Source organism: Tursiops truncatus, chromosome 8 (genome assembly GCF_011762595.2).
Source record: "Tursiops truncatus isolate mTurTru1 chromosome 8, mTurTru1.mat.Y, whole genome shotgun sequence".
In the NCBI taxonomy this organism is placed as follows: Eukaryota; Metazoa; Chordata; class Mammalia; order Artiodactyla; family Delphinidae; genus Tursiops; species Tursiops truncatus.
The window spans coordinates 31,502,794-31,530,426 of NC_047041.1; the positions used below are offsets into that span (position 1 = coordinate 31,502,794).

The 27,633-nt window shown below is 36.2% G+C and overlaps 1 protein-coding gene across 1 annotated transcript in view; it reads right to left on the minus strand.

Annotated features, from left to right (window-relative positions):
- Window positions 1–24,746, minus strand: part of CEP126 (centrosomal protein 126) — a 100,945-nt gene extending 76,199 nt beyond the window's left edge. The window contains exons 1-2 of the mRNA XM_073808273.1: window positions 24,329–24,746; window positions 17,862–17,981 (exon numbers count right to left, since the gene is read on the minus strand). Of these exons, the coding sequence (XP_073664374.1) occupies window positions 17,862–17,981; window positions 24,329–24,456 (248 nt within the window). The 5' untranslated portion in view covers window positions 24,457–24,746. The remainder of the gene's footprint in view (window positions 1–17,861; window positions 17,982–24,328) is intronic.
- Between the last annotated feature and the right edge of the window lie 2,887 nt (window positions 24,747–27,633).

Here is a 27,633-nt window from a genome sequence, read left to right on the forward strand (position 1 = left end):
CCAATGAAACAACCTTACCCACTGGGGGCAGACACCAAAAACAACGGAACTACAAACTTTCAGCCTGAGAAAAGGAGACCCCAAACACAATAAGTTAAGCAAAATAAGAAGACAGAGAAACACACAGCAGATGAAGGAGCAAGGTAGAAACCCACTAGACCAAATAAAGGAAGAGGAAATAGGCGGTCTACCTGAAAAAGAATTCAGAGTAATGATAGTAAAGCTGATCCAAAATCTTGGAAATAGAATGGAGAAAATACAAGAAACGTTTAACAAGGACCTAGAAGAACTAAAGAGTAAACAAACAATGATGAACAACAAAATAAATTGAAAATAAAAATTCTCTACAAGGAACCAATAGCACAATAACTGAGGCAGAAGAACAGATAAGTGACCAGGAAGATAAAATTGTGGAAATAACTACCAGAGAGCAGGATAAAGATAAAAGAATGAAAAGAATTGAAGACAGTCTCAGAGACCTCTGGGACAACATTAAATGCAGCAACATTCGAATTATAGGGTTCCCAGAAGAAGAAGACAAAAAGAAAGGGACTGAGAAATATTTGAAGAGATTATAGTTGAAAACTCCACTAATAAGGGAGAAGAAATAGTCAATCAAGTCCAGGAATCCCAGAGAGTCCCATACAGGATAAATCCAAGAAGAAACATGACAAGACACATATTAATCAAAACATCAAAAATTAAATACAAAGAAAAAGTATTAAAAGCAGCAAGGGACAAACAACAAATAACATACAAGGGAATCCCCATCAGGCTAACAGCTGATATTTCAGCAGAAACTCTGCAAGCCAGAAAGGAGTGGCAGGACATATTTAAAGGGATGAAAAGGAAAAACCTACAATCAAGATTACTCTACCTGGCAAGGACGTCTTTCAGATTCGATGGAGAAATCAAAACCTATACAGACAAGCAAGCTATGAGAATTCAGCACCACAAAACCAGCTTTACCACAAATTCTAAAGGAACTTCTCTAGGCAGGAAACTCAGGAGTAGGAAAATACCTACAATAACAAAACCCCCATAAATTAATAAAATAGTAATAGGAACATACATATTGATAATTACCTTAAATGTAAATGGATTAAATGCTCCAGCAAAAAGACATAGACTGGCTGAATGGGTACAAAGACAAGACCCTTATATATGCTGTCTACAAGAGTCCCACTTCAGACCTAGGGACACATACAGGCTGAAAGTGAGGGGATGGAAAAAGATATTACATGCAAATGGAAATTAAAAGAAAGCTGGAGTAGCAATTCTGATATCAGACAAAAATAGACTTTAAAATAAAGACTATTACAAGAGACAAAGAAGGACACTACATAATGATCAAGGGATCAATCAAAGAAGAAGATATAACAAGTGTAAATATTTATGCACTCAACATAGGAGCACCTCAATACATAAGGCAAATGCTAACACCCATAAAAGGGGAAATTGACAGTAACACAGTCATAGTAGGGGACTTTAACACTGCACTTTCACCAATGGACAGATCATCCAAAATGAAAATAAATAAGGAAACACAAACTTTAAATGATACATTAAACAAGATGGATGTAATTGATATTTATAGGACATACCATCCCAAAACAACAGAATACACTTTCTTCTCAAGTGCTTATGGAACATTCTCCAGGTCAGATCATATCCTGGGTCACAAATCAAGCCTCGGTAAATTTAAGAAAATTGAAATCATATCAAGTGTCTTTTCTGACCACCACACTATGAGACTAGATATCAGTTACAGGAAAAAATCTGTAAAAAATACAAACACATGGAGGCTACACAATACACTATTAAGTAACCAAGAGATCACTGAAGAAACCAAAGGGGTGATCAAAAAATACCTAGAAACAAATGACAATGAAAACATGACAACCCAAAAACCCATGGGATGCAGCAAAAGCAGTTCTAAGAGGGAAGTTTAGAGCAATACAATCCTACCTTAGAAATCAGAAACATCTCAAATAACCTAATCTTGCACCTAAAGCAATTAGAGAAAGAAGAATAACAAAAAACCCCAAAGTTAGCAGAAGAAAAGAAATCATAAAGATCAGATCAGAAATAAATGAAAAAGAAAAGAAGGAAACAAGAGCAAAGATCAATAAAACTAAAAGCTGGTTCTTTGAGAAGATAAACAAAATTGATAAACCATTAGCCAGACTCATCAAGAAAAAAAGGGAGCAGACTCAAATCAACAGAACTAGAAATGAAAAAGAACAACTGACAGTGCAGAAATACAAAGGATCATGGGAGATTACTACAAGCAACTACATGCCAATAAAATGGACAACGTGGAAGAAATGGACAAATTCGTAGAAAAGCACAACCTTCTGAGACTGAACCAGGAAGAAATAGAAACTATAAACAGACCAATCACAAGCACTGAAGTTGAAACTGTGATTAAAATTCTTCTAACAAACAAAACTGCAGGACCAGATGGCTTCACAGGCGAATTCGATCAAACATTTAGAGAAGAGTTAACATCGATCGTTTTGAAACTTTTCCAAAATATAGCAGAGGGAGGAACACTCCCAAACTTATTCTATGAGGCCACCATCACCCTGATACCAAAACCAGACAAAGATGTCACAAAGAAAGAAGACTACAGGCCAGTATGCCTGATGAACATAGATGCAAAAATCCTCAATAAAATACTAGCAAACAGAATCCAACAGCACATTTAAAGGATGATACACCATGATCAAGTGGGGTTTATCCCAGGAATGCAAGGATTCTTCAATATAGGCAAATCAATCAGTGTAATAAAACATATTAACGAACTGAAGGAGAAAAACCATATGGTCATCTGAATAGATGCAGAAAAAGCTTTCAACAATATTCAACACCCATTTATGATAGAAACCCACCAGAAATTAGGCATAGAGGGAAGTTACCTCAATATAATAAAGGCCATATATGACAAACCCACAGCCAATATAGTTCTTAATGGTGAAAAACTTCAACCATTTCCTCTAACATCAGGAACAAGACAAAGTTGTCCACTCTCACCACTATTATTAAACAAAGTTTTGGAAGTTTTAGCCACAGCAATCAGAGAAGAAAAAGAAATAAAAGGAATCCGAATCGGAAAAGAAGAAGTAAAGCTGTCACTGTTTGCAGATGACATGATACTATATATAGAGAATCCTAAAGATGCTACCAGAAAACTACTAGAGATAATCAATGAATTTGGTAAAGTAGCAGGATACAAAATTAATGCACAGAAATCTCTTGCATTCCTATACACTAATGATGAAAAATCTGAAAGCAAAATTAAGGAAACACTCCCATTTACCATTGCAACAAAAACAATAAAATACCTAGGAATAAACCTACCTAAGGAGGTGAAAGACCTCTATGCAGAAAACTATAAGACACTCATGAAAGAAATCAAAGATGATACAAACAGATGGAGAGATATATGACATCCTTGGATTGGAAGAATCAATATTGTGAAAATGACTATACTACCCAAAGCAATCTACAGATTCAATGCAATCCCTATTAAATTACAAATGACATTTTTTACAGAACTAGAACAAAACATTTCACAATTTGTATGGAAACTCGAAAGACCCTGAATAACCAAAGGAATCTTGAGAAAGATAAATGGAGCTGGAGGAAATCAAGCTCCCTGACTTCAGACTATACTAGAAAGCTACAGTAATCAAGACAGTATGGTACTGGCACAAAAACAGAAATATATCAATGGAACAGGTTAGAAAGCCGAGAGATAAGCCCATGCACATATGGCCACCTTATTTTTCATAAAGGAGGCAAGAATATAAAATGGAAAAAAGACAGCCTCTTCAATAAGTGGGGCTGGGAAAATTGGACAGCTACCTATAAAAGAGTGAAATTAGAACACTCCCTAACACCATACACAAAAATAAACTCAAAATGGATTAAAGACCAAAAGTAAGGCCACACAGTATAAAACTCTTAGAGGAAAACATAGGCAGAACACTCTATGACATAAATCACAGCAAGATTCTTTTTGACCCACCTCCTAAAAAAATGGAAACAAAAATGAAAATAAATGAATGGGACCTAATGAAACTTAAAAGCTTTTGCACAGCAAAGGAAACCATAAACAAGATGAGAAGACAACCCTCAGAATGGGAGAAAATATTTGCAAATGAAGAAACTGACAAAGGATTAATCTCCAAAATTTACAAGCAGCTCATGCAGCTCAATATCAATAAAACAAGCAAACCAATCCAAAAATGGGCGGAAGACCTAAATAGCCATTTCTCCAAAGAAGACATACAGATGGCCAACAAACACATGAAAAGATGCTAAACATCACTAATTATGAGAAAAATGCAAATGAAAAGTACAGTGAGGTATCACCTCTCACCAGTCAGAATGGCCAACATCAAAAAATCTACAAACAATAAATGCTGGAGAGGGTGTGGAGAAAAGGGAACCCTCTTGCACTGTTGGTGGGAATGTAAATTGATACAGGCACTATGGAGAACAGTATGGAGGTTCCTTAGAAAACTAAAAATAGAAGTACCATATGACCCAGCAATCCCACTACTGTGCATATAGGCAGAGAAACCCATAATTCAGAAACAGTCATGTACCATAATGTTCATTGTAATTCTATTTACAATAGCTAGGACATGGAAGCAACCTATGTGTCCATCAACAGATGAATGAATAAAGAAGAGGTGGCACATATATACAATGGAATATTACTCAGCCATTAAAAGAAACAAAATTGAGTTTTTTGTAGTGAGATGGATGGACCTATAGTCTGTCATACAGAGTGAAGTAAGTCAGAAAGAGAAAAATACCGTATGCTAACACATATATATGGAATCTAAAAAAAAAGGTTCTCAAGAAGCTAGGGGCAGGACAGGAGTAAAGACGCAGACGTAGAGAATGGACTTGAGGACACGGGTAGGGGGAAGGGTAAACTGGGACGAAGTGAGAGATTGGTATGGACATATATACACTACCAAATGTAAAATAGATAGCTAGTGGGAAGCAGCTGCATAGTACAGGAGGATCAGCTCGGTGCTTTCTGACCACCTAGAAGGGTGGGATAGGGAGGGAGGGAGGGAAATGCAAGAGGGAGGGGATATGGAGATATATGTATATGCATAGCTGATTCACTTTGTTATAAAGCAGAAACTAACACACCATTGTAAAGCAATTATACTCCAATAAAGATGTTAATAAAAAGAAGAAAGAGTAACTGAGGTCACAAGGGACACCACTAGAACTGGAGACCAGCCATTTGTGATGTATTTCTTTTTCCTGTTTGGAACCATAATTCAGACTTATGTAAATATAACTTTCTAGAGATATGATCACATTTAAGTTTAAAACTCAGCACTATTTTAGATAGATAGAAATTAAAGACATTTAAAATAGGATAAAATATTATTCTTTTAAATTAAAAAATGCAATTGGAGAAATATAGTTTTTAAAAATAAAGAATAACATTTTAAACAAACAATAATGTCAACATCCTATAAGAAATAAAACAACTGAAGAATATACTGTCAGTTTTCACTGCTTGGCAAAGAAACACATATGTCCCAGTGGTTATTAATCCTGTACTTGCCAAGACTTAAACTTATTTGAAATCCCCCAATCTATGTTGAATATCATATTTCCAACTTATTGTCTGTCACTTTGCTGGAAAAGAAAACAAATAAAAAATTAAAAATGACCCTTAACAGACTATTGGAATGGAAAATACCCAAACAACAAAGATCCATATTCTGATTTAACACAGAGAATTAGTAATGTACATACTACAAAGGCAAAATATAATAGCACCTCATTTCTCTAAAAGCTGAGGTGTCAGCCAAAATAAACATGTCAATATCAATTAACTGAAGCCCATAAATTTTAATCATAAGAGTCTCTTAGGTCCTTATTCACATGAATTCTTATTGGATTCAGTTCCAACAAAATCCTTTGTTTACTTAGGTAATAATGTATTAGAAATATAAAAGAAGAAAGGTGAGGGAACTTCTAGAAAGAGAAAGACTAAAATCAAAAAGGAATAAATTTGGTGGGGGGGAGTCAGATGGCAGAATAGGAGGATTCAGAATTTGCCTCTCCTCACAAGTACATTAAGAATACATCTACAAATGGATCAATTCTCACAGAGCATCTGCTGAACACTAGTGGAAGCCCCTGGACACCTAAAAGGACAAGATAAATCCCCACACAACCAGGACAGATGAAAGAAAGAAAGAAAAAAAAGGAAACAGGAAGGAACCATCACCCCTGGCAGGGAACTGAAGGTGAGCAGAGGTTCCCGCACTCACAAAAGCCCATTCATGGCAGGGAAATCAGCTGGGGCAGAAAGGGACCTTCAGGGGTTTGAAGGGAAATGCAGCAACTGGTCTGTGGAAGGCAGGACAAAGTAAGAACTGTGTGTATGGCCCATGCTGCTGCTCTGCACACCCCAGCCTGAGTTGTGTGTCTCCAGGTGTGGAGGGAGGCTGGGTGCTGGAAAGTGGGGTTTGGAGAGTGGACCCAGGGAGGGGACAGCTGCTGGCTGTGAAGAGACAGCCTGAAGGGACCAGAGTAAGGAGCTTCACAACCTGGAAAGTTTTCTGAAGAATCCTGGAGCACTATAGAAACAAGTCGCCATTGTTGAGTGGCATGCAAGGGGCGGGGCCACCACTGCAACTCCCTTCCCCACCTGTCAGCCCCCTGCCTCTGTGGGCACTGGGAGGGGCACCCGTCTGTGCAGGCCCACCTGCTCCTCAAGCCAAGGTCTCTTTGGTGCACAGGCTCCAGAGTCCTGAGCTCCACCACTGCCAAAGCCTCCTTTGAGTGCACATGGGGCCTGCTCACGATGCCCATGCCAAAGCCTCATCCAGAATCAGCCCTGGACACCCCAGACTGAGATAGAAAGACGCCAATGCTGGCAGAAGCTGAGTGCTAAAGTGTGGTGTTAGAAGAGTGGATGTGGGGAGAGGACTGCTGTTGGCTGTGCAGAGACAACTTGAGGAGACGGGAGTGAGGGGCTCCATGGCTGGAAATGCTGCTAGAGGAAGCATGGTCTGCCTTGGAAACAAGGTGCCATTGTTGAGTGGTGCACAAGGGGCAGGGTCACCACTGCAAAACCCTTCCCCACATGCTGACCCCTGCCTCCATGGGTACTGGGAGGGACTCCCACCAGACACATCCCAGTCTGTTGCATCTTCCTGATGGTCTCTGCCACAAGCACTTTGCATGTGCCACAGTTGTGGTCTCCTTCTCCCTCCCTGGCCTGAGCGAATAAGTGCCCCAATCAGACTGAGGGACCCAACTGGCCACTGCTTTTGCCTCTCTCTCACCTGGATGGCGAACAGAAACCTGAGGGTGGCCCACATGCAGAGGTGGGGCCAAAACCAAAGCTGAGCCCCAGGGGCTGTCTGACTAAGGAAGAGGAACGGAAATCTCTCTGTGCAGCTGCACAAGCCACAGATTAAATCCCAGTGATCTTCTTGGTAAACCCTGCACCTGTGGAATATCTGAATGGACACTGAGTACTCCCACAACTTAGACCGGTCTAACTTTGGCAGCTGTGGACTTTGGGGGCAAGTGCATGTGGGAGTTGGGCCAGGTCAGAGTCTGAGCTGCCCCCACAGTGCCCATGGCAGGTCCAGAGACCTACCTAGAGGTACAGGAGGGCCTCCTGGGGAGGTGGGGGTTGACTGTGGCTTGCTGTCAGTGGGGGGCAAGGACACTGACAGTGAAGGACTCAGGAAAATATTATTACTAGTATTATTTTTTCTCTCTTTTTCCTTTTTGTTTCATTTTGTTCTGTTGTTGTTTTCTGTTTTTTTAATTATATTTTATTTGTTACTTACTTTTTCTTTACTTATTTCTTTTTTTGCTTTAATTTAAAAATTTTCAAAATATATTTTTAAATTTAAAATTTTTATTGTTTTGTGATTTTTCTTGTTTTGTTTTTATCATTTTTGTGTGTTTAATGTTTTCTTTTTTTCAGCTTGTTTTCTGTTTTTGTTCTGTTCTTGGTTTTTGTTAGTTTTGTTTTTATTGTTAATTTTGTTTTTATTGTTTGTTTTTGGGTTCTTTTGTTTGTTAGGTTGTTCTCTGGATTTTTGTTTTCTTTTTTTGGTTTTCTTTTCTATCTTTCTTTCCTTGTTTCTTTCATTTTGTTTTTATCATTTGTCTTGGGTTTTGTTGGTCTTCTTTTCTTTTTCCTGGCTGTGCCACACAGCTTGCAGGGTCATGGTTCCCTAACCAGGGGTCAGGCCTGAGACTCACGGGTAAGAGCACCAAGTCCAAGATGCTGGAATGCCAGAGAATTTCCGGCCCCAGGGAATATTAAACGATGTGAGCTCTCCGGGAGGTCTTCATCTCGACAGCAAGACCTGGCTCCACCCAACTGCCTGCAGGCACCAGTGTTGGACACCCCACACCAAACAACCAGCAAGACAATAACACAGCCACATCCATTAGCAGACAGGCTGCCTAAAGTTGTACTAAACTCACAGACACCACAAAACACACTACCCGATGAGGCCCTGCCGATCAGAGGGACAAGACTCAGCTCCAGCCACCAGTTCAGGCACCAGTCCCTTCCAACAGGAAACCTACAAAAGCCCCTGGACCAACTTCACCCACCAGGGGGCAGACACCAGAAACAAGAGGAACTACAACACTGCAGCCTGTGGAAAGGAGACCACAAACACAGTAAATTAGATAAAATGAGACGACAGAGAAATAGGTTTCGGATGAAGAAGCAAGGTAAAAATCCACAAGACTAAATAAATGAAGAGGAAATAGGCAATTTACCTGAAAAACGATTCAGAGTAATGATAGTTAAGATGATTCAAGATCTCAGAAATAGAATGCAGGCATGGATCGAGAAGATACAAGAAATGTTTAACAAGGACCTAGAAGAACTAAAGAACAAACAAACAGTGATGAACAACACAATAACTTAAATGAAAAATACACAAGAAGAAATCAATAGCAGAATAACTGAGGCAGAAGAATGGATAAGTGAACTGGAATATAGAATAGTGGAAATAAATGCCACAGAACAGAATAAAGAAAAAACAGGATGAAAAGAAATAAGATCAGTCTCAGAGACCTCTGGGACAACATTAACGCCACCAATATTCAAATTACAGGGGTCCCAGAAGAAAAAGAGAAAGAGAAAGGGTCTGAGAAAATATTTGAAGATATTAAAGTGGAAAACTTCCCAAACATGGGAAAGGAAATAGTCACCCAAGTGCAAGAAGCCCAGAGAATCCCATACAGGATAAACCCTAGGAGGAACACACCAAGACACATATTAATCAAACTAACAAAAATTAAATACAAAGAAAAAAATTAAAAGCAGCAAAGGAAAAGCAAAAATAACATACAAGGGAATCCCCATAAGGTTATCAGCTGATTTTTCAGCAGAAACTCTACAGGCCAGAAGGCAATGGCAGGATATATTTAAAGTGATGAAAAGGAAAAACCTACAGCCAAGAACACTGTACCCAGTAACGTTCTCATTCAGATTCTACAGAGACATCAAAAGCTTTATAGACAAGCAAAAGCTAAGAGAATTCAGGACCACCAAACAGCTTTACAACATATGCTAAAGAAACTTCTCTAGGCAGGAAACACAGGAGAAGAAAAACACCTACAAAAACAAAACCAAAACAATTAAGAAAATGGGAATAGGAACATACATATCGATAGTTACCTTAAATGTAAATGGATTAAATGCTCCAACCAAAAGACACAGACTGGCTGAATAAATACAAAAACAACATCCATATATATGCTGTCTATAAGAGATGCACTTCAGACCTAGGAAAACATACAGACTGAAAGTGAGGGGAAGGAAAAAGATATTCTATGCAAATGGAAATCAAAAGAAAGCTGGAGTAGCAATACTCACATCAGAAAAAATAGACTTTAAAATAAAGACTGTTTTAAGAGACAAGGAAGGACACTACATAAGAATAAAGGGATCAATCCAAGAAGAAGATATAACAATTGTAAATATTTATACACCCACATAGGAGCACTTCAATACATAAGGCAAATGCTAACAGCCATAAAAGCAATTGACAGTAATACAATAATAGTGGGAAACGTTAACACTCTATTCACACCAATGGAGAGATCATCCAAACAGAAAATTAATAAGGAAACACAAGCCTTAAATCACACATTAGACCAGATAGACTTAATTGATATCTATAAGACATTCCATCTGAAAGTAGCAGATACACTTTCTTCTCAAGTGCACATGGATCATCCTTCAGGATAGGTCACATCTTGGGTCACAAATCAAGCCTTGGTAAATTGAAGAAAATCAAAATCATATCAAGCATCTTTTCTGACCACAATACAATGAGATTAGAAATCAATTACAGAAAATAAACTATAAAAATCACAAACACATGGAGGCTAAACAATATGCTACTAAATAACCAATGGATCACTGAAGAAATCAAAGAGAAAATAAAAAAATACCTATAAACAAATGATAACAAAAAGATGATGACCCAAATGCCATGGGACTCAGCAAAAGCAGTTCTGAGAGGGAAGCTTGTAGCAATACAATCCTACCTCAAGCAACAACAAAAAAATCTCAAATAAACAACCTAACATTACACTTGAAACAACAAGAGAAAGAAGAACAAACAAAACCCAAAGTTAGTAGAAGGAAAGAAATCATAAAGATCAGAGCAGAAATAAATGAAATAGAAACAAAGAAAACAATAGCAAAGATCAATGAAACTAAAAGCTGGTTCTTTGAGATGATAAACAAAACTGATAAACCTTTAGCCAAACTCATCAAGAAAAAAAGGGAGAAGACTCAAATCAACAGAATTAGAAATGAAAAAGGAGAAGTAACAACTGACAGTGCAGAAATACAGAGGATCATGAGAGATTACTACAAGCAACTATATGCCAATAAAATGGACAATGTGGAAGAAATGGACAAATTCTTAGAAAAGCACAACCTTCTGAGACTGAACCAGGAAGAAACAGAAACTATAAACAGACCAATCACAAGTAATGAAATTGAAACTGTGATTAAAATCTTCCAACAGACAAAAGTCCAGGACCATATGGCTTCACAGGTGAATTCTATCAAACATTTAGAGAAGAGCTAACAGCTATCCTTCTCAAACTCTTACAAAAAATTGCAGATGGAGGACCACCCCAACCTCATTCGATGAGGCCACCTTCACCCTGATACCCAGAGGTGACAAAGATATCACAAAAAAGAAAACTACAGGCCAATATCACTGATAAAAATAGAAGCAAAAATCCTCAACAAAATACTAGCAAGCAGAATCCAACAATACATTAAAAGGATCATACACCCTGATCAAGTGGGATTTATCCCTGGGATGCAAGGATCCTTCAATATATGCAAATCAATCAATGTGATACACCATATTAACAAATAGAGAAATAAAAGCCATATGATCATCTCAATAGATGCAGAAAAAGCTTTTGACAAAATTCAACACCCATTTATGATTAAAAAACTCTCCAGAAAATGGGCATAGAGGGAACCAGCCTCAACATAATAAAGGCCATATATGACAAACCCACAGCAAACATCATTCTCAATGGTAAAAAACTGAAAGCATTTTCCCTAAATTCAGGAACAAGGCAAGGATGACCACTCTCACCACTTTTATCACTTTTATTCAACATTGTTTTGGAAGTCCTAGCCATTGTTTTGGAAGTCCTAGCCAACATTGTTTTGGAAGTCCTAGTCCTAGCCTAGTCCTAGCCAAAATCAGAGAAGGAAAAGATATAAAAGGATTCCAAATTGGAAAGAAGTAAAACTGTCACTGTTTGCAGATGACATGATACTTTGCATAGAAAATCCTAAAGATGCCGCCTCAAAACTACTAGAGCTAATCAATGAATTCGGTAAAGTTGCAGGATACAAAATTAATACACAGAAATCTCTTGCATTCCTATACACTAATAACAAAAAATCAGAAAGAGAAATTAAGAAAACTATCCTATTTACCATTGCAACAAAAAGAGTAAAATACCTAGGGATAAACCTACCTAGGAGGCAAAAGACCTGTAATCAGAAAGCTATGAGATACTGATGAAAGAAATCAAAGACGACACAAACAGATGGAGAGATATACCATGTTCCTGGACTGGAAGAATCAATATTGTGAAAATGACTATACTACCCAAAGCAATCTACAGATTCACTGTAATCCTTATCAAATTACCAATGGCATTTTATAAAGAATTAGAATAAAAAATTTACAATTTGTATGGAAATACAAAAGACCCCGAATAGCCCAAACAATCTTGAAAAAGAAAAACAGAGCTGGAGGAATCAGGCTCCCGGACTTCAGACTATACTACTAAGTCATTAAAACAGTATGGTACTCGCACAAAAACAGAAATATAGATCAAGGGAACAGGATGGAAAGCCCAGAGATAAACCCAGGCACCTATGGTCACCTAATCTCTGATAAAGGAGGCAAGAATATATAATGGAGAAAAGATGCTCTCTTCTATAAGTGGTGCTGGGAAAACTGGACGACTACATGTAAAAGAATGAAATTAGAACACTCCCTAACACCATACACAAAAATAAACTCAAAATGGGCTAAAGACCTAAATGTAAGGCTGGACACTATAAAAGTCTTAGAGGAAAACATAGGCAAAACACTCTTTGACATAAATTGCAGCAAGATCTTTTTTGACCCACCTCCTAGAGTAATGAAAATAAAAAGAAAAATAAACAAATGGGATCTAATTAAACTTATTAGCTTTTGCACGGCAAAGGAAACCATAAACAAGATGAAAAGACAACCCTCAGAATGGGAGAAAATATTTGCAAACGAAGCAACTGACAAGGTATTAATCTCCAATATACACAAATAGCTCATGCAGCTCAATGTCAAAAAAAAAAAAAACCCAGAAAACAACAACCCAATCAAAAAATGGGCGGAAGACCTATACAGACATTTCTCCAAAGAAGACATACTGATGGCCAACAAACACATGAAAAGATGCTCAACATCACTAATTATGAGAGAAATGCAAATCACAAGTACAGTGAGGTATCACTTCTCATCAGTCAGAATGGCCATCATCAAAAAAATCTACAAATAATAAATGCTGAAGAGGGTGTAGAGAAAAGGGAATCCTGTTACACTGTTGTTGGGAATGTAGATTGGTACAGCCACTATGGAGAACAGTATGGAGGTTCCTTAAAAAACTAAAAACAGAGCTACCATATGACCCAGTGATCCCACTACTGGGCATATACCCAGAGAAAAACATAATTAAGAAAGACACATGTGCCCCAATGTTCATTGCTGCACTATTTACAATAGCCAGGATATGGAAGCAAGTTAAATGTCCATCAACAGAGGACTGGTTAAAGAAGATCTGGTACATATATACAACGGGATACTACTCAACCATAAAAAAGAATGAAATTGGGTCAGTTGTAGAATTGTGGATGGACCTAGAGAGTCATACACAGTGAAGTAAGTCAGAAAGAGAAAAAAAAATATCGTATATTAACGCATATATGTGGAATCTAGAAAACTGGTATAGATGATCTTATTTACAAAGCAGAATTAGAGACACAGATGTAGAGAACAAACGTATGGATACCAAGGTGGAAAGCGGGGGGGGGATGAATTGGGAGATTGGGATTGATTATATACAGTACTGATACTACATATAAAATAGATAACTAATAAGAACCTACTGTATAGCACAGAGAACTCTACTAAATGCTCTGTGGTGACCTAAATGGGAAGGAAATCCAAAAAGAGGAGATATATGTATACATATAGCTGATTCACTTTGCTGTACAGTAGAAACTAATACAACATTGTAAAACAGTTATACTTCAATAAAAATTAAATTAAAAAAAATTCACCAAGCTTACCAGTTGAGGCTAGTACTGTAAACTAAATAAAGCTTAATAGCTCAAGGACAATACAGTAATACAACAGAATAGAATATTTGATGCCCATAATAATGATTCTAAGGCATAAAGAATAGATCAAACTGCATTTATCATAATTTGTATAAAAGATTACAGAAATATGCATTGCAATTTAGAAGGATTTATATTAATAATGTCAATAACATTTGCATAATTGATAAGTATTCCATTTCTGACAATGCTCTTCATGCACCACACATAACTGACCTTTGACTCCTACTGACCCTACCTACTCAATCCCGACTCTACCTCCATACTCTACCTTCATACCTTCTCTGGCTTAGATCACTATAACAGCTTTCTACCTGTCTTCTTTGCCTCCAGCCTGCGCTTTCAATTCATCCTCTACCCCTCTGCTACAATGAGATAAAATATAAACATAATCATGATACTTTTATGATTTCACTCTTTCAACAACCTCTCAGAGTCCTAAGGATAGGGTTTAATTTCTTCAGATTGACACAAAAGTTATTTTATGAAATGACTCCTATCATCTCTATAGCTTCCTTTCCTGATACCCTTCCACATTTTCCTGTGCCTAAATCACATAAAACTTTTGTCTTTTATTTCATAACATTAAGCTTTTTCACCTATTGTTCTCCTTTATCTCTCAAGTACCCTAACTCCTGGTTATCTAATAAGACTTTACTCTTCCAGGAGTTCTTCCTTGTCCTGCAGTATATGAGATGTACTTCTACAGCACCTTGTAGGTGACTCAATCATAGTATTTATTGCATAGCATTGTCATCCTTTATTACTTCACTATTAGTAAATTGAGGGCAAGAATCATGCATTTTATTTTTATCCTCTAGTATATGAAACCCAGTAAATGTTAGTTGAATGAATAAGTGCTGTCCTGTATGACATTTTAAATGGTCAAAGATAACTTCTAAATATACTAAATTCCTTTAATTTTCCTTTAATACATTATGAATATATTATGGATAATATACCCATGGATATTTAAACCTACTGATACCTGGATTTATTTGAATCTGTTTATATTTTTTAGCTTATACCAAACTTCTATATATGCAGGTTTGATTAATATGACTTATTGCTTAAAGTATAATTCCTTCTTATTTATTCTAAGGTACATTTTTCCTGCTTCATGGGGAACTCCAAACTCCATCATTCTCACGAATAGATAATGCAGCTACCCCATACTTCATGTTCACCAAGTAATTCATTCCGTGATTCTCTAGGTAATTTTTTTTCTGCCTATAGGATATGTAAGGAATCTTTTTTAATTATAGATTTTAGTGATTCTTCCTAAGTGCTTGTCTCTCACCACTTGGTAGTGTTTCCTCTTCTCTTTTTTTGGGGAGTTTTCCCCATTCTGTCCTTTTCTTTCTTATTCTGCCAGTTAGTTATATAGTCTGATCATCTGAACTTTTAAGCCTACATGCTTATATTATTTTAAAACTATCTGAAGGTTCCTTTTGAGTTCTTTACTTCCTAAAATTTATTTCAATTTATTTTCCTCATGAAGTCACGTTAAATCAGATTATTGACATTTCTAATGTTTAGTGATAAAATAGGTTAACCAAAATTATTTTTTTCTTCCAATATGATGTTTAATAATTGGTACTCAATTAGTTATGCTTGCTAATGAATAAATGCTTATTCACTAATTTATCAAAAGATAGTTCTAAAGTTGAAAATTAAAAACAATGTAGGAAATAATTTAATTTTCTTTATGTGTGTATATATTAAAATTACTTGGTCCACAAAGCAGCCTACTAGAAAGTTACCTGAGGATGTAATCCAGCAATCTAATGTTATAAAACAAAACAAAAAAAGGGATGCTACGAGGGAAGAAACTGTGGCTCCAGTTCCTGAGACCAATAAAGGGAAGTCTCAGATGCCCGTTGTGCATTAGGTCTAAAAGGTAACCTGTATCTGTTGTAGCAGTACCTAGTGATGAAAGGAGGAGGACTTGGAGGGAAACAAAGGGGACTCCACTGTATGGACACTGAGTGACAGAATGGAAAACTTAAGAATGTGATAAAAACATACAAGAAAAATACTGGCAATAGAAATGCAAAAAATAATACATAACAAGAAAATTAAAATGTGTGTGATTTTAAGTGATTAATGCAAGTAAACAAAGAGCACTTGGTGCTATGAACATCTTTTGAGTACTATTGGGAAAACAGTACTGACAATGTCAAAGTATAAATTTGTCTCTTTTTGTAGAAAAAAAGTGTTAGGAGAATATCTCTACTTGTAGGAAAAATATTTTTTTATAAATTCTATGACCATAATATGAATAGACAGCATAAACTTAGATGAGGTTAAGCATAGATAGATAGGCCAAAAAATCCATAATGATAGACATATTCTGAAATTCAGAAGTGTACAAATAATTTGGTCCCCTTTTAAAAGGTGAAATATAGAAACAAAAGATTAGTGTTTTAAAATAAATTTTTATGTGGCTTTACAAAAACAAAAAGGGTTTGTTTTTTTTTTTACACCGCTGTAGGGTGACAGAAAAATAAAATATAATCAAATTGTATTGGAAAATGTTCTGCCTCTTAGAATTTTAAACCAAAAATTTTCTTCTATATTTTCTACATCAGAATTCTTATGGGTGTTTGATAAGAGAAGACAGGTTGGAACTTTATGAATCAAATTCCACATGTAAAGCCTGCTATTTCATACAGCAAGACAATTATTAGAAAATATACAACTGACAAATATTTATTTATTAATCAATAAAATAAGCTTAATGAAGAGCACTATGTGACAGACAAATACTTCTACATGCGTTCTCAACTATTCATCTCTAATATTACCTTTTTTGCTCTATGCAACAATTCCTTGAAAAATATTGTATTAATTCCAATCATAAATAAGAAACTGAACCTCAAAGAGATTAAATAACTTGCTCTAACTCATGGAGCTAGGATTTAAACCTAGATCTCTGATTCCAAAGCCCATGACCCTTTCAACATATGATTATTCATTTTTATTGAACTCCTATCATGTGCCTCTTATAAGCTTCAGGAGCTGAAAGGTAGGAGAAAAACAGAACTACACAAATATAAAACAAAAACAAAAACAAGCTTCATTAAATACTTTCAACTACGCCAGGCAATATAGAGTTAGTCTAAAGATAATTCAGCGCCAGAAAAAAATTACAGATAAACAATTTTGTATTCCCCAAATGGGATTTGCAACATATGCCCAATGATGTAGTAATAAATTCTAGGGCTTTTCTACTATTCACCTATTGTAGAACTATGAACAAGGTAGCAAAAACAACAATAAAAATGGCATAACCACTCTGTATTAAAAAAATCTAATAATTCAAACACTCTTGAAAAATGTCAAGCAGGGATAGGATGGTTTGCATTTTTACTTTATTTAGTTTCCAGTTTATATTAGAAAGCATCTTTTTTCATGGCAATCATTTATAAAATTTTTTTTATCATATTTCCACAACTATTCATATTTTCCCCATTTTTCTGACTGGATGAATGAGGGTAGCACATATAGAAAAATTATATATAAGTGAATAATGAATTAAAATGAAATATGTTCTATTAGAGCCTAAATGCTAATTGGTAACCTTTTATCATAAAATGTTACAAAAAATGAAGAATACTTTTTATAGTCATTTTAAGAAGTGAATATGACACTAATAAGTTCTATGACAAGAAAAGACTGCTACAGTCATGGTCAGTAAACTAGATGATACATCACTATCTTTGTGCTGTGGCAGAAAAACAATAAAATTTAAAAGCCACAAAAATCTTGATCAATTTTATAGATAAAACACTGTCATGACTTAGGTTCATAAAATGCTACAAAGTAGAGAAATGATTAATTTATGCCTTTGAGTTTCTATGCTTCTGAATAAAATACAGTTACTTACTTTTTTCTCCGGTTTGACTCCACAAAATATTTACGTGCTTGATTTCGACATATTTTTTGTTGCTGCAGTAAGATTTGGCGCTCTTCTTCTAAATTTTTCTCAAAATGGATTTTCATATCTCTAATGGTAGCATAAAGTTAAGGACAGTGGTTTATGTCTTTACTGGATGAGTATCAGTGCTATCTGATAAGTACAATTACAGCCTCATACTAATGATGTAATGATTTTTTGTGGAACAATTAGTATGTGTACACATCACTGTTAGTGTATGACCGGCACATGTTTTATATAAAAAAAACTCTTGGCTTGGTATTAGAACTGAAGATATATTTTACTTTCTTTGGGGAAAAAAATTAATTACTTTTAGACATCATGAGCCCAGATAAGGAGACTACATATCTTTTCATTCATTATACAGATATTTGAGTACTTATTAACAAGTTACTATCTTAGGCATGTATATAGAAAAATGAAAGAAGGTTATATCTCATTAATAGAAAGCCGATGAATTAAACGTTTCAGTAGATCCTTTAATCCATAGCATGAAAGTCATATTCAAATATTAAAAATCAAATAGCAATATAACTGGGAAGTTTGGGAATATAGATTACTTAGTGATTTACTCATAAGTTAAAAAACAAGCCATTAGGAAAATCATACACAGTAATGTTTACTCAGAATTTTGCCAAATATGGAGTATTTTAGTTATCCTAATTATCCATTCATTTGAAATTTACTGTATAAAATTAAACTTTCTTTAAATAAGTTGAATTGATATGGTTAATTGATGTCCGAGCTTATTTAGTAACATTTCAACTGGCATTAATGAATGCCTTTACCAAATTTATCACAGTATTTTTCTGTTTTTAATGATTTTGAAGTTGTAAAAAGTGGTCATTCAATTACCATTTTCAGTACCTCATCATTAGATGTAGATGCATACAAGATTGTACTGAAGTTATTTATTGCAGGGCATGCCTATTTGTCTTTTTAGAATAAACAGTGTGTTTAAATTTTCTCCCCTCAAAATAAAGGTATGAAATTCTCTTTAAGAGTTCTATTTAATCAAGTTTTTTTATATGTCATAAATATTAATGGTAAAACAGAATATAAGAAATACATTAAATAATAAATTATGCTATACATAAGTTGTTAATTCAAAATGTGTTAATTTTAGGATCCTGCAGTGCTTCAGCATCAACATAGTAAAAAAAACCTTATATATTTCAAAACAAGCACGTCTATTTGAAATTTTTGGTCATTTGAAACTTTGCTAATGGGAGCTTTCAATTATGTTGCTATTTAACCATTTTTATGCCATTGCTCATAATTAATTTACCTGTATTAAAAATTTTGCACTACCTCACCATAAACAAATACATGCACTCACACACAATATTTTTACTTAAAGTTTCTTTTGAAGGATTTATAAAAGTGAAACAGAAAGGGAAGCAACCTGTTTTTGTTTTTGTTTTTTGTTAGCATAGAAACAGCTAAAGATTTAGCTTGTTCTTTTCTAATAGAGTACTTTATTAGAAGGAGTCAGACTTTAACAAGATGGCTAACTACGAAGTCACAACATGGCAGTGGAGGAAAGTGCAACTTCCTTTCAGGGTACCCAAGAGCAGCATTGTCGGGAGAAAAGGGAGACGTTGCTTTGGCTCAGGTGAGAAATATGCAGGACTAAGATGCATGTGGAGATAATTCTGTTCTCTGTTTAACATGCTTGAAGTCTCACCACAGGAACATAAAGAAAATCACAAACGTAACGTTTGTAATAATGTTCTGACAACTATATATTGTTAGATTTAATTAAATGTCTCTTACTCTATATAATATACACATGTATTATATATAATATATGTATAATATTGCCTGCCGAGTTGTAAAATATACTGCTGCCTTTGCATCTCTTCAAAGTATGGTATCCAAATTTAAAAAATATTAGATGGTTGGTTAAATTTTTATTTTTCATACAAGCTGTGTTGTAAAGGTAAGATATTTCCATAAGAATCACTGTTAAATACTTGTTCAAAGGAAGGTAATTTTTATATATTTAACAGTAAAATAACCAACCAACAACAAACCCGAGAATACTACGGGCACGTAATACATAATGATTATAATTTAAAAGCATAGCCTAATCTACCCCACCTCATCCTCATCTCTTCTTCTCCCAATTTAGTCTTTTTCTAATTGTAGCTTATTTAGGTTGTTTTAAATATGTTACCATCACTAATAACTATGAATCATATAACCCATACTCTTGTCAAGTTTATTAGAGCCATCCAGATTCTTTTTCTTCTTCTCTGTACCTCTCCACAGACTTGGCTCAGATGTTCTAAATCCCTTGCCTGGACTACTTCAGTAGTCTTCTAACTCATCTTATTACAGTACTCCTAAACTTGCCGTCCTCCATTTGAACCTCCACAAAACCAGCTAAACAGAAATCTAATTGGGTTTCTCATTCTTTGTTATTCTCTAAAATCTCCCTATCACCTTCATGATGCATTAAAAATTTCTTGGAATATACAGCATTTTATAATCTGGTCTGTTTTTTCAACTTCATTTTTCAACATTTCCCTGCATGTCTCCGATGCTCAGCCACACTAAGATACTTATTAACAGAACAAGCCATGATGTAGTATGCCATTATCTTTTGGCACTTGCTGGCTAATTCTACTCATCCTTTCAGGGACACCTCAAGAAGTTTCTCCCCTGTGAAGCTTCTTCTAACCCTCACTGGATGACTTAACACCCTCATGGGTACGTCATATGTGTCTCCTCTGTATTTCTGTAATTCCAATGCCTGGCATGGTGCTTAGAATATGGTAATGGCTTAATAAAAGCTTACTGAATGACTTCCTTGGAGAAAATTCTCAGTAGATAAACTAGGAAAAAAGGTATACACATTTTTATAGCTTTTAGTGCCTCACAGACAAATTGGTTTCTAAAAGGGTTCTATAAATCTACATGTCATTAGAAATATATGAACATGAGTTTCTACACCTCACAAGCATAAGGTAGTACTTTTTTTATAGAAAGACCGAATGGAAAGTCATGTTTTATTATGTATGTATTAGCAAAATAGAATAATTGCCATGTTGGGCAACTAATTTTTATTTTCCTTTTTGGTGAATCGTTAGTTCAGAGTCACTGGACATTTATCTATTGAGAATGTCATTTAAAAAATCAATTTCAGTAAATTCAATAGAGATAGAATAGTGTAAATATTAACCCTCTATCATAGTTACTACAAGTATTTTCCCCAGATAATTTGTTTTATTTAATTATACAATTTCTCCTTACACTGTTTTAAATTAATGAGTTATTTTTGAGATATTTTTCACTTGAAATTGATTCTTTCTTTTCAAAAGGTAAAGTTACTATACCTTCAAACTATGAAAGTGTTGAAGTTCTATTTTCTGTCAGTTTTCCTTTATGATTTTGTATTTATTTTTATATTTACCCTTTTTATCAGTTCAAGCATATTTTGGAATTTAGTGTAAAATGTGACTCAAGATAGAGATGGTGAATTTAGACTATGCTTTTTTAGAGGTTTGACTAAGGAGACAGGAGATATTAGAACACAGTTAAAAGGGTTTGATTGTTAGTTTTAAGGATAGTTAAGACCAGAGCATGTTTACAGGCTGTAGGGAAAGAAGGCTATTTGACAAAAGTTGTAAGTAAATTGTAAGAGAGAGTTAGGATAATTTACAATCCAGGGTTACTGAGAAGAGAGGTGATGAAAATAGGGCACAAGTGAATGGATTCACCTTCTACAGTAAAAGTGATATCCCATCAGTGAGCCTGGAATAAAAACAGGGTAGGGGATTGAGGGTGGTGATGGGAGTAAGAAGGTTTGTGTTGTTTGTTGGGAGGGACCTGAGGGAGTTCATGGCATCCATTCTCTTATGAAGTATTGTAGTAAGACAGTCTACTGCGAGTGACGGGAGGTGATCAAGATCCGGCACAGAAACTAATTAAGAGGAACAAGAGAGAACTCTGTTCTTGTTCTGGTGAAGCTGGAAACCATCAAGCTGTAGCGGTTTTGTGATATTTTCTCTGACAGCATTTTTATTGTTGAGTGAAGGAGTAGAGAAATAGGGTTGTAGTAGTTACTGGGTGGTTGAGGAAGAATAGGAGTGCAAAGAACCAAGGATGTTGGTGAGAGAATATGTGTAGATAATTAAGAATAGGGTGTAAACTGGGTAGCGAATAAAGAGAGGCAAAGTGGGGGCTAGGATAAAATGGAAGGGGAAAAGACTGGAGATATTTATGAGAAAATAAGAGGCATAGTGTGAAGGGGACATGAAAACTTCACTTTTTTATTCTATTTCTATATATATTTGAATTATTTTAAGAAATTGAAATTATAGAACTTCAGCTAATTTTAATTAGATGAACTTCATAAGGTTTTGTTCCTTGCCTTTAGAGTCAGGGAATTCTAACTTGAGTGAGAGAACTTCAACAGAAAGCTGGATGGCCTCTGAGTATTGAATTCATATTTGGAAATCACATGTAGAAATTTTACCAAGCCACTTGCTTATTTTAAGTCTGCAGTTCATTTTTTAAATTTAGTCATTAATTCAATAAATTTGCATACCTACTTTGTACCAGGTATCCAATATGAAACATTACAGATACTAAGAACATCCAAAATAATACAAAAGGTGCTTAAGTGTTTCTCCAACTAGTAACATAATGATATTCTTGATTTAGTGTCATAGTCTTTATTACGTTCAAAAGAATTCCTCTATCCCAATTTAAATATATATACTAATTTTATATATACTAGCAAATATATATATATATATAAACTAGCAAAAAGTATATATACTTATATATACATACAGATGCATATATATACACACATACTAGCAAAAGTTGTTGGATTTTAGCAAAGCCCTGGGCATCTATTGAAATAATCATCTACAACTTTCTTAATTTTAACTATATATTTATAATTCAAGTATATTTTTAGTAATGCATTTCTTTATAGGAAACCAACATAATTCTGGAATTATGTCTATTTGGTTTTGTTCATTTGAGGTACTACTGAACTTATTTACAAATATTTCCTTTGTTGTATCAATATTCATACCTCATAAATTTAAAAATATTAAGTTTATGACCATTTCACTAATGAAAATGATGGAAAGATACACTTTGTCAATGAGCCACTTACAGTGCTTCCCTATTTTCTGATTTAGCTGTAAATCAGGGTCGGTGTAATAGGAGTTCGGGGTCCAAGAAAATACAATGTCAAGGGACAGAATCAAATCCATACAGAAAGCAATAGTTTATTTCAGATTACTTCTTGAGCGAGGACAGTTTTGAGGAGTAGTAAGGGCAAAAGCCAAAGTGAATGGAGTTAATAATGAATAGATGAAAAGAATTAGAAGCTGCTATTGCGGTTAGGGTTTCTGAGAAGTTGACTAAAGAAAGAAAAGACAGAAGGGTTAAAAGCTTGAGGAAAGCATGATCAGAGGGGGGGATATTTTACCATCAGTTAAGCTTTGTACATATCTGTCTTCCTCACTAGAGTTGTATCCCAAGCACCTAGTTAAAGAGCAGGCACTAAATGAAAATTGATTGACTTGCTTTTAAAAGTGCAACATCCCAGAAGTGGAAGACAATAAGGATAAGAAAATGGGGTTTAACTTGAAAAGTGAAGACACTCCATTCTCTGACAAGAATGAAGATTCTACCAACCAAGTCCTTTGAGAATACAAAGGTTACACTCTAATTATCATAACATTCTCTGAAGGAATAAACATAGTTTACATATTTTGAAAACAAAACTCTTTCACTCTTTCAATTTTCTACAATGCAACCAACAGCAATCTCAAAGGTGGGCTAGACCAATTCTTAGGGACAGGTCAGAGATAATCCAGTGCGAAGCCTCCGGGTCCTTTGCTTCTAATTTTCTGTCTGTTGTCTCTCTGACAACAGCCTGGGCAGAGGATGGAAAACAAAACAAATTAACCAACTGTGTTAGGCTTTAGCAGCTCTGGTAAATAAATTAGGGAAGTGATAGGTTAACTGTTAAAACGGACTGTTTCAGGAGAGCAAAACATTTTACCTGTTTGTGGAATTCTTTTCTCCAAGCAGCATGATTAATCAGGGTGTGGATAATATGAAGTAAAGAGCATAATGGCATAACTCTAGAAGACAAAACAATCCCCACAGAACACACGGTTAATCTATTTGAAAACTCACAAAAAATTTACACCAAAGTTGAATGGGGGTGAGATAACAAGGTGGCCGGGAAAGCGGTCCTAGAATAGGATAAAATGGTATTTCAGGTTTAAGGGGAGCAACGACAGTTACTGAATCAAATATCCGCACTAAGATGACTAGCTAGTTTCTATCACCTTGCATCTGTGATAACGGGAATCGAATGGGAAAAAAGATGGGCCCCGCTTCCAACATCGCTACGCCGGCAGCCACGGCTGGAAGGATACAGGTAAGCGCCAGGTCGGTGACGCCCGTCGCTCAACCGAGGGCTGAGGGGGGCTCTGACGCGCGTGTCCGAGGATTCAGTGCCCTGTCTCGAGACCGCGCTCCGGGCTCCGGGCCTCCCGGTCATCATCCTTCATTCACCTCAGCGTCGCCTCTCGGCTCGCCCCCAGAGTCTCCCTCATGGCAGCTCCGGCTTCCTCCTCCTCCGCCCCTCCCTGCACTCTGTCTCTCAGGCCCCGCGTCACTGCGGCGGGAAGGTTGGCCGCGGCAGCTCTGGTTCCCGCACAGTGGCGCTCTTGGCTGTTGTGGCGACGGCAGCTGCAGCAGCGGCGACCTTGCCTGGCAATGGCAGAGGTGGCGGCCGCGACCCCAACGCCTCCGCCATGTTGACAGCCAACCGACACCGCGTCCTTCGCGACGGCTACCAGTGTGTGGGGGCGGGGCTCCAGGGGCAGCCAATAGGAGGAGCGGACTGCCGCCTACTCCCCCCATCCCTCTGAGCGGACTGCGGGCGGCGGCCTGGAAGCCTAGCATCCTCAGGGACGCAAGTCTTCGCAGGAATGCGGAGCTGACTTGTTCCTCGGAGCCTGACTCCGTTCCACCTCCCTTTTTATGATGATGTTTTCGTGAGGGTATTGAGAGTGATGAAAGACAGTGAGATGCAGAATCTTCAGATACAGGCAAACGCCACCGTGGGGATTCTGAAATGATTGCCTCGGGGATAATTCAGGGTAGGATTTGTTGTTTAACTACCGAGTCCTGCTGTGGGGTTTGAGTTGTGTCTTTCTGGAGCATCACTATCCCCAAACACCATCTCTTTTAAAAGGCTTTGTGGAGTGGAAATTTCCTTTCTCTACATTCTCTCACCCACTCCCTGACGCTTCTGCCATTCCGTCTGCAAGTCGTCCTCCTTGCCATTTCCCTACTTATAACGTCGCATTTCAAGGCTTTTAATGGTGCCAGCCTTGCTGCCAGATTCTGGAAATAGATCATCGGCGGCCAGGAAAGTAGTGCAGATTTAATTCAGTAATCTCCTGGGAAGATATGCCAAAAGAGGTCATCATATTGAAATTGTTTCAAGCTCTTATGGAAAATTGGATATTTTAGCCACCAGGTTTAGTGGTTTTGCAAGTAAAAATTTGAAAAAAGGCTGAAACTCCTTGTTGGAGTTCATTTTAAAAGTACATATAAATTCTGACTGTATTTCAGCCAGGTTTTTTTCTTTCTTTCTTTCTTTCTTTCTTTCTTTTTGTGTGGAAAAAACTCCCAGATTGGAAGCAGAATGTACAAACAGAATAAAAATCACTCGCCCACCATTCAAATGCCTCTGTCTTTGTGAATCAATTTGTTCATTTTTAGAGTTCAAATAATAAACTTTTCCAGTTGAAGCTATTTAAAACAGAGTTTTTGCAAAGTTGGATACAATGACTCAAATTGGAATGTGTTCTGGTGACTGAGATTCAAAAGTGCCACAACGAATCCAGTTTTGAGTTAAAACACAAAACACATAAGCCCCCTTCAGGACCATGCCAAGAGGGTAGAATAGATGATCTTCACAAAGAAAGGCTAAATGTGTATACTGGGACGATTAGCTATCTTTGCAAATTTTTAACTGGCCTAGTCACAGGAATTTAAGTTGATTCTATTCCCATTGCTATCATCACAAGTCTGTTTCTCCAGGGCCAATTTGAGAGAGAGTAAGCAAAGTAGGGCAGTGTAAAGTGCAAATAAAAATGAGAAGGTTGTGCTTACTGTTTGAAGTATTTGGGCATGGTTAGCCTTCCTGAAAGTCTAGTGTTTTCTATATTATTAGTTTGATATCTCATCACTCATAGGCACCTTATTGCTTTGTCACATGGTGTATTAGCATTAAGAAGCATAACTTGGTTTCTTAGTTGCTTACAGATGTTAACTCTTATAATCATTCTTCATTCAAATGTTGCTTTACAATGATACCCAAGAAAAAAGAAAATTTAAACACAATGTTACCAACTTTTTTAAAAATTACAGATCTATTTTTTCACCTTTAAATTATTTATTTCTTTCTTCAAAATTTTAAGCAGGTTTTTCATGTTTTATTTAAGTTGTACAGTCCTTTATTAAGTTGTATTGATTCTAAAAAAAAAGGCTTTAAGGTTAGATATTTGGATAATAGAAAGATAATTTGAGACATTTATAAGTTTTTTCTCTTGGCAGGAAAGATGAGTATGATTTAAGCAATAAAAAAGAGTATTACATTAAAGTCTCTCTATTTTGTTAAAAGAGACATATGAATTAAATATAATGGTTAACTTTTCACACTTCAAAAACCATAAAATAATTCATTCTTTTATGAAGGAAATAAATATTGAGCACCTACTATGTGCCGAGCACTTTCTAGGTGCTGGGATACAGTAGTGAGCAAAACTTCAAAGTCCCTATGCTCATTAAGCTTACATTTATTTTTCTTTCCTACTAGAATATATGAGGTAGTGAAAAGTGCTATGAGGAAAAATGGAGTAGTATAGAGGGATAGAGACTGATGTCAGTTCTATTTTAGATACGGTGCTCAGGGAAGGCCTCCAAGGAGGGAAATTAGGGCAGAGGTCTGAATGAAGAAAGAAGGTTGCCACTCAAATATTTGGGTGAAGAATATTATCTAGAAGCAGTGGATACTTTAAATACAAAAGGCTCTGAGGGCAGAATTTTATTTGATATGTTCAAGGAACAGCAAGAAGATCACTGTATCTAGAAAAGAGTGGGGTAGGGGAAGTGTGCTAGGACTTGAAATTGGAACAGTGCATGGGGGATATCCTTCTAGTGCAGTGGAGACTTATGTAGTATACAAGGGATTAATATAAAATCCAGCTTCCAGTGGAGGGAAAGCCATTGGAGACTTTTGAGTAGGAGATTAAGATCTAATTTAATCTTTCAAAAGGATCACTCTAGTGGCTATGGAGAAACTAGGCTACAGTCGATAAGGCTAGAAACGAGACTAGATTGAATGTTGTAATGGTAGGCTGGGTGAGAGATTATGGCGGCTTGGACTAGGATGGTAGTAATAGAGGTGGCAAGAAGTCTTCCAGATTTTAAACTTGAGCCAGTAAGATGTGTTGGTGCATGGTTGTGGCAAGTGAGTGGAATTTTTTAAAAAAGAGTCAAATGTGACTCTCAGATTTGGAGCTGGAACCAACTGCCTAAAGGGTATTGGCATTTCCTAAAATGGGGAGGAGTAGGTTGAGGGTGGGAGAAAGAATAAGATTTAGGTTTCAAATATGTTAAATGTGAGATGCCTATTAGACACCCAACTTCATTAACATGGTTTCAG